The sequence below is a fragment of the Grampus griseus genome, assembly GCF_964374135.1.
Source record: "Grampus griseus genome assembly, chromosome: X".
NCBI classification, from domain to species: Eukaryota; Metazoa; Chordata; class Mammalia; order Artiodactyla; family Delphinidae; genus Grampus; species Grampus griseus.
The window spans coordinates 127,991,385-128,000,173 of record NC_138999.1 but is presented as its reverse complement, the minus strand read 5'-3'; the positions used below and the strand labels follow the sequence as shown (position 1 = coordinate 128,000,173).

General features: G+C 49.3%; 1 protein-coding gene across 1 annotated transcript; it reads right to left on the bottom strand.

Annotated features, from left to right (window-relative positions):
* Positions 1–492: 492 nt before the first annotated feature.
* FATE1 (fetal and adult testis expressed 1) lies at positions 493–6,519 on the bottom strand (the record flags this gene model as incomplete). The annotated part of the gene is given in 5 exon segments (XM_082646924.1): positions 493–583; positions 671–804; positions 5,284–5,402; positions 6,414–6,432; positions 6,436–6,519. Coding segments are annotated over 5 exon segments (447 nt in total).
* Between the last annotated feature and the right edge of the window lie 2,270 nt (positions 6,520–8,789).

The window sequence follows — 8,789 nt, the reverse complement described above, 5'->3', positions numbered from 1 at the left end:
CTGTTCCTGTTCAGGAGATTCCTCTGATTGAGTTCCTGTAACACCCGACCAGGACGAGCTACTGCTGCAGAACCGCTTCCCCATAAGCTGTCGCTGGTGGGAGCAGCACAGGAAGGACCTTGCCAAACCCTGCCCATAAGGAGGCCCCCGACTGGTCTGGCAACGGGGAGGGAGGAAGGGGCTGGGAAGAGGGAACCAAGGTCATTGTCTAGAGGGGCTGTTCCCACATGAGTCCCGGATGCAAGAAGCTCAGCCACCAGTGTTTGCTGCTATCACTGAACTTTTATTGAGAACATTCTCTGCGCAGAGTCCTGTGCACAACATTGAAGAAAACGGAGAAGACACAGCCCAGCCCCTGCCGAGGATGGAACAGAAGGGACGCTGAGGGCCCGGAGGCAAGGTCTAGCTCTAAGATGGTCACCATGGAGCCCTGACAGGCAAGCAGGAATTACCTGCCACTGGTGTTACTGTGGGGAGAGGAAGCCACCCTCCTCACCCTCCAAAGGGGCTGCATGTCAGCCCATTCAGACCTTTGGGATTCCACACTTCCTCCACCTTCCAGCAGCTAGGGCTTCTCTCAGAGCTGAAAGGAGGATGGGCAGGGGTGGCCGAGGGAGAGAAGAGAAGAAGGGGAGGGGGGAAAGGCTCCAGTTGCACGGCGGGTCGGCACGAAGCACCACTGTGCCTCCACAGCCAGAGGTTGGCGATGCAGGTAGGCAACAGCATGGCGAAGAACACGGCTTCCCTGTGGCGCCAGGCGGCACCCTGGTCCTCCACGGCGCGCAGACCGGTGATCACGGGCAGCTGCAGAGAGACCGGAGCCAGCTGGTGAGCAAGTCTCTTCTGGGGAGGCCCACAGCACCCCAGTGGGGGGAAAAGTAGGACGTTAGCACAGGGAGGGCCTCTGCTGCCCTTTGGGAGGCCAAAGTGTCTCTGGGCAAGAAGAAAGCAGAGCATCTGAGACCAGGGGCTTGGGGTGGGCCCAGAGGGACCCGGGGGCGGGGCTGCCTGTGTTTTCAGGCCCGGCCGCCTCGCCCCGACCTTGGTGTCCTTCCCGTTGTCCGGAAGAAGCCAGCCCATCCCAGCTGTGCCGGGGGGAGCCGGGAAAGGTGTGGGGAGAGCAGCCCCAGAGGGAGGGCCCCAGGATGGGGTGACACGCAGGGGCCAGAGAGGGCCGCCAGGGAAGATGTCCCTCCATGCCCACACCCATGCCTGCTGGGGTCTCTTCCTGAGGAGACCTGGACTTGGCGTGAATGCAGGCGACCCCTCGCTCAGACCTCTTGGCCCGCTCTTTCTGCATAGACTTCTCTTATCCTCTGCCATCCCCTCTACCTCCTCCTTTTCTCCTCCCCTTCTCCCTTCCCGCATCTCAGGGAAAAGACAGGGTTGAGGCCGGGCCTGCCAGGATGCACAGGAGGGCCATGAAGGCAGGTGGGTAAGGTGGCGACAGTGTCCAGCTTCTCTGGACAGTGAGCCTGTCGGCCTGCGGTCCTTCCTTTCCCGGGTAGCTGTCCTCTGCCAGCACTGTGACATGCAGACATCAGCTGAGTCTGAGCAAGCACTGAAGGGGAGAGGAAAACCTCACTTTCAGAGCCAAGGGAATTGAGGCCTAGCGAGGTGACCACAGTTCCCAGGGGCACACAGGAAGCGCCGGAGCTCAGGAGAGAACCCTGGCTACTGGGAAACCAGGGTGAGCCCAGTCATCCCCTCAGCCTTCGTTTTGATCCATCTGCTAATGACTCCTGGGACTGGGGGGGGGGTGTCTCTTGCCCAGAGCTCTGGGGTCAGAGGGGTCTCATGTCTTGAAGAGCCAGTGTGGGCCAGAGAAGCAGAATACGCCAGACCTGCCTGGGTTCAAATCTCAGCTCTAGGATTCCAGTGCAGGAGGAACTATTTCACCAGCTGCTTGTTTAACACACACTCACCACATGCCAGGGACCATCCTCTAAGCACTTGCCAATACCAAGTCATTAAATCGTCATCATGAGCCTTCGAAAGGGGTATCACTATCACTTCATTTTGAAAGAGGAAAACTGAGACACAGAGGGCAAATAACTTGCCCAAGTCACACAGCTGGTAAGTAGCAGAGCAGTCATTGAACCCAGGACGTTTCACTCCGGAGGTTGTGCTCTCAACCATGACACTATCATGCCTCTCCTTTTTGACACTGCTTCCACCTAAGACTCCATTAAAGTGACAGCAAAGACAGGAAAATAGTATAAACCCGTAAGAAACAAGATAACGGGAGAGGCAATGAAGAATGAAAGCGCTCAACAAGATTGTGGAATTCAGAAAGTGCCGATAAAGAAACCCAGCAAAGCAGGCCTCTGCTTGGCTCGTGGCTCTTGGAAGCAAATGGGGAGCAGCTGAGCAGGGAGCTCCCTTCCAGGCAGCCCTCCGAGAGGACCCAGACCTGGAGTCTGCAGGGCCGCTAGGGTGGAGGAGGACTGAGGTGGAAAACAGGGGCACTAACTGAAGGTCTGGACATGGAACAGTCACCCACTGCTCTCATCCCATCTGGTAGGCAGCCGGGCACTTACCCTCAAGCCCAAACCTGAACTAAATGAGTGGGAAAGCGGAGGTGATGGTGCCTCAAAGTAGGACCCTCTGAATCGCAGTGCTTAAGGATACCGGGCAGGACAGCCAAAGCAGAACCTGCCATCTGACAGGCCTCACCCAGACTCAGCGTTCTGGGCTGCCTCTTCTATTTGCCTCATTCTTAGAAGGAAATAGACAACTAAGGCTTACCTGTCACCTGAGAAAGACCTGCAGCCCTCCTCTGTTCCTTAGAAAATGTTAAAGTGCAAGATGGAACATCTTCTGTCTAAAGCATTCCAAAGGATTTTCATAAGAACTTTGCCACCATGCTCCATTTGTTGTGGTAGGACAACATTTCTTTTTCTCAAAAGTGCACACAGATTTTTTTTGTGTGTGATTTTTTTTGTGTGTGTGAACAGTAGTACTTCAGAGCCATAGTATTTTATTTTCTTCTTCCCCCTCCTCTTCTTCTCCTCCTCTTCTTCTCCTCCTCTTCTCCTCCTCCTCCTCCCCCTCCCCCCTCCCCCTCGTCCTCCTCCTCCTCCTTCTCCTTCTCCTCCTCCTCCTCCTTCTTCTTCTTCTTCTTCCTAAGATACCTCAAAAATAGCATTAAAAGGACAGTGTATGTTAACAAGACTCCAGGACTATAATGGGGAATTAGATGGAGAGTTTTCTCCTAGAACAATTTCCACACTATCCCCTTGATTTTCCTATATCTTGGGATCAGAAGGAGAAAAAGCTTTTTGAGAGAGTTGAAGGCAAAATAAGGATCAGTGACTGGGGTGTGCTGTTTGTTTGTTTGAGATAACATATTTTAACACATCAATATCATAAGAATTAATTTAACAACATCTGTAAGCTCAATGATAACTTATGATCACCCATCAGATGACAGGTCTAACTGTCCAAAAAGGGTTGCCTTTTTACTCTTTTGATTTTAATGTTAGAAACCCTCTATTTAGAATTATATACACTGTAAAACATCGGATTTTTATTTACATTTGATGGAGATTAGGAAAATCTATGAACTGCAGCAAGTCCCAGCTTCCCTCTGTTAATTATTTCCAAAACTGTTATTTTTATCTTCATGCACTTTTTAAGGCACATTACATTTTTTCCCCCAATGAACAGAACAGTATTATGAATTTTTTGTTCTTTCAGGTTGTGGTTCTCTCAGAGGCAGTAAGAGTTCCATTAACTTTTTTACTCAAAAATAAATAATGAGTAAATAAGTAGAATTGAGAAATTTAACTCTAAATGTCTAAATTTAATTTCCAAATGCAATATAAGGACTCTAGTTTTTAAAGGTGTACTCCCCTGGTCCTAAGAGGTAACGTTAATTAATCCAGAAGTTAATTAAATCCCCCTATAGCACCTCCGCCTCCCGCGTCAGTGTCAGGGCATGAACCTGACCTGCTGGAGCATCTTGATTTGAGTTCAGCCTTAGGACACATGAATCCAGTTCAATAGTTCTGGCTTATTTTCATTCCCAGGAGGTCTGTGACCTGGGAGCTCTCTTTCTCTTTATTCATTGGGGATGGAATAATATCAGCATTTATTGTAACATTCCCTAGAACAGTCAGGTCTCCCTCCTCTCAGGTGGGGTTGCCTTTCCCCAGTAACCTTTGCAACAGTATAACAACCATGTTCCTGCAACTTGCCCTCATCCAAGGTGAATGTAGTTAACAGAATCAGCCACAGAACTACCAGACTCAAGTAGTTTCCTAGAACAGTCAGGTCTCCCTCCTCCCCAAGATGGCTGCCTTTCCACAGTATTTTATGCAACAACGTGGCCACCATTTTCTCTAGAACATTCCTTCAGATGGTGAGTGTAGCTTAAAAGATTCATTACAGAACAATGGAAGTCAGGTGATTTTCTGGAACATCAGTTCTCCCTCCTTTCCAACCCAGTTGCCTTTCCCCGGTAACCTTTCCAACAGTATAGCCACCATGTTTCTACAACTTTCCCTCACCCAAATCAAACGTAGCTGAAAGGATTGGCTACAGAAGGACGGAACTCAGGGACTCATGTGATTCTCTAGAACAGTCAGGTCTTCCTCTTCTCCAAAATGGCTGCCTTTTCCCAGTATCCTTTGCAACAGTATAGCCACCATTTTTTCTAGAACATTCCCTCACTCAAATTGAATGTAGCTTAAAGGATTGGCCACAATATACTCAGATTCAATTGACTGGATTTCCTAATAACCAGGGAGCATATGAATTTCACTTGCCTTACCCTTGTCCCAGCCCTAAGATATAAATATAGATATATTTATATGTATATCTATATTTACATATTTATATATAGTTATATATAATTATTTTTATATATTTTATGTAGAAATACATAATTATCTATAGAAATAGATAGATATAAAATATATATAGAGAGAAAATATACATATATAGATGTACATATATAAACATAAATATATTTATTCATTTATTAATAAAAGAAAGTGTCATTTCACACACCCTGGACTTTTGTACAGTAAAGTATATATGTACTCCCGAAGCTATGTGTGCTTCAGGCATTCTGGGCTCTAGGTTGAACTGCCAGCCAAATAAATAATGGCCCTGACCTCTTGCTGGACCTTGCTGTCCTCGTTTGCCTGCCTAGTACACAGGAGTTTCATCCTTCCCCCAAAGTCAACATCTGGCCCTGCTCGACCTACTACCTTCAGACTAGAGCTGGTACTCCCAAACCCAACCCAGCCACCAAGTTTCAAGGGCCCCATACAGTACCACTTTCTTGGACCAGGTTGCAGGCATATTCCAAACTGCAGCAGAGCCAGCAGCCTTTAGATCCAATTTCTGTTGCTTCTGAGAAACACCCAGGGACTGGGAACCCTGCCCCTTCATTTCTAGGGTGAAGAACAGAGGACCCAGGAACAACCATAGAGGCTATACCAAGGCTTCATGGGCACAGAACACACCAGAAAAAGGATAGGATCTCCCAACTTCTTAGGAATCACTCAACACCCATTCACTGATGTCTACCAGCTCATCCCAGGTCTCAGTTTCTTCGTCTATTCAAAATGTAGCAAGTATTTACTGAGTGTCAATATCTGAACTAGGTTATTAAAAAGCCAGCAATGGCCAAGAGACAAGATGGCAGGAATCAAGAAACTGACCATCTGTGTGTGTAGAGAGAACGGGGGAGGGGCAGAAAATAGTCCACCAGTGTAGATTCAGATCAAGACGTACATGCTCCCAAAATGATAAAAACAGGATAACAGAAGGAAGGGATTACTTCTAGAAAAGTCAGAAACAATATTGAGGCAGAGACCTGAAAAAGAGTCCAGCCATGGAAAATCTGGGGAAAGAGCATTCCAGGCAGAGGGAATACATTGCACAAAGGATGTGAAGAAGAAACACTCTTGGGGTGTTATAAGGACAGGCATAAAGGCACAGTGGAGTGGGTCAGCAGGAAGTATATTGAGGAGATGACCTTGTTTGGATCTTGTAGATCATCGCAAGGAGTTTGGATTTTACTCTAAAGGGCAGAAGAAGGCTTTGGAGGGTTAGGAGAGAGAGTTGAGTTGATTGATCTCATAAATTGAGCTTTCTGAATGTTTTGCAATAGACACACTGGTGGCTTGGATGTGGGGCGGGGGGATGTTGGTCACAACCTCCTCCCTCACAGGTTACAAAATGCTCACATCATCAATCCCTTTCCCCCCAACTTGCCTGTCACTCAAACCACAAATATATGTGTAGGCACACCAAGGCACAGACACACACATGTATCACACATACATGCAAACACACATGCATGCATATATGAGTGTCTGCCTAGCCACACCCACACGTTTTCCAACACACATGCACAGGTGCAGACACCCAAGGAAAGGGACATTACAGGGGATCCTCACCTGCTGGGATCACGTGCTCTTAGCTATGCCCTTGGCTTGCAGGAACCAGCTCTTCAGCCATGGACATTTCTGTGTCTTCTTTGATGTTAGGGGGTCCTCCTGCCATCATAACCAGTTGTCCACTTGTAAGCTGTGGCCAAGAATGCACAGGGAGCAAGGCACAGAGGAGACACTTGGCAAATCAGCTCTTTGAGGGGTAGGCACTCAAGGAAGATACACCTGGACATGGGGGTGGAGCCAGACTCCCTCTATGGGCTTAAGCCTTGGACCCAGCACCTTCTGTTCCTGCTGTATCTTGCTGGCTGGGTTCGAGGCCTTCTCCCCTGCTACTCTGTAAGCAACTTAGGAGAAGTGACAAGACTCGGAACCTTTGCCTGTGAGAACTGCCCTGGCTCTCGGGTCATCTGATTTGACCCCACTGGGGGGCAAGTAGGCTCCACCCGGCATCATTTCTAGATAGAGGCAGACTAGCACAGGACTCCAGAGTCAGTCAGTGGCCAAAGCAGGGTTAGATCCCATCATGGCTTCTGCAAGGCCAGCTCTGGCTAATAATCCAGGCCACAGCACCCTTAAGAAAACTCCTTCTGCAGAGCATCCCCTGCCTTCCCCAATCCAGAGTTCCCACACAGGGGACATGGCTTTTCGATGCCCTGGGTCAGCTTGGACAAGAGCCATGAGAACCAAAGGAGGGACGGGCAGGAGAAGAAGGACCTGCCTACGGCCAGCGAAGCCCCAAGTGTCCCCAGCCCTGCCCCCCTGGTCTAAGTTCAAATTCTCCCTCAGTTTCCCTACTGATGAAACCTCTGTGAGGGTCAGGCTTATGTGTCCACTTGGCTAGCCTAAGGCCCCCAGTTATTCCATGTTGTTATCAAGGTGTTGTTATCAAGGCATTTTGTAGCTGTTGTTAATATCTACAATTGGTGGACTTTAAGTAAAGGACATTATGAATCCTTGATAATGTGGGTAGGCCTCTTCCAATCAGTTGAAGGCATTAAGAGCAAAGACCGAGGTTTCCCAGAGAAGAAATTCTGCTCAAGACTGCAGCATCAACCCCTCCCCAAGATTCCAACCTGCTGAACTGCCCTGCAAATTTGGCCTTGCTAGCCCCACAGTGGCATGAGCCAATTTCTTAAATGTGTACATACACATACATCCTATTGGTTCCATTTCTCTGGAGAACCCCGACTCATACAAGCACCAAAGGTGAACCCTCAGCTCTTGGGAACAGCCCCAGAGCCCCTGGGGAAGAGGAGGTTATTTGCAAAAGAAAGCAAGCACAGCTGGGACCAGGTGGGAGGGAGAGGAGGAAAGGGGGGAGGGGAAGAGGAAGGGAGGAAGGAAAGGGGCAAAGGAGAGGAAGGGGAGGGGCCGGGCTCGCTTAGAGAGGGTGGCAAGATGTGGGCTGCCCGACCCCCTCCCTGGCCCCACCTGTCCAGCTCTGGGAACAAGCTGTCCGGAGCAGAGCTGACAAAGGCCCTGCCTGCATTCCTGAGGACCCTGGGAGAAGCCCTGTCCAGCTCCAGGAGAGCAGCTGCAATGAAATCCGAGCTTTCTGGAGGGCCACCTCAGGAGCAGAGAAGTGTGCTCTGTGGGACTCGGGAGCCTGGGAAGCAGGAGCCGCGCGTCTCTGGCAGGCCAGGGTTGCCAGATTGAACAGATAAAAATCTAGGATGCCAACTGAATTTCAATTTCAAATAAACAACAAATAATTTTTTAGTGTAAGTATGCAGTATTTGGGACTTACATACACTAAAAATTTATCCATGGTTTATCCGACATTCACATTTAACTGGGTACCCTGTATTTTAGCTGGCAACCCTATGCCCTGCCCATCCTCCACATGAGTTCAAGACTTGACCTTGGGCAAGTCTTTGGACCTCAGTCTCCCCATTGGACGATGGATGGAACTTACGGTCCCTTCCCTACAGGGTGGCTGATTGTGAGAGCAGTCAAGTCAGCTGGATAGGTATGGGCATGACCTTGCACTATTGACCTCAGATCAGATTCCCCTCTGACTACCAACTGGCCTTGACCAGTGTGGGGCTTCCTGGGCCCTGGGTCACCGGGTCCAGGTGTATGCAGAAGAACTGACCCCTGATGGCAAAGGACCCCACCACCTAAAGCCAAGCAGAGAGGGTGGGGAGACTTCCTTCCCAATCCCTAGGGCCCCCAGTGCCACCCAGAAACCCTGGTATTTCACCACCTTAGCCTGTCTGCCTCTCTTGAATTGGGTACCAAGGATGGCTGGGCTGTGGGAGACTAAATTTGCTGTGTGACTTTGAACTTGTCCCTTACCATGTCTCTCTAGCATGCTGAACTTTTCTCTCCAACAGCATAATTTCCTTCTGAAATTGCCCCAAACCCTTACTCCAAACA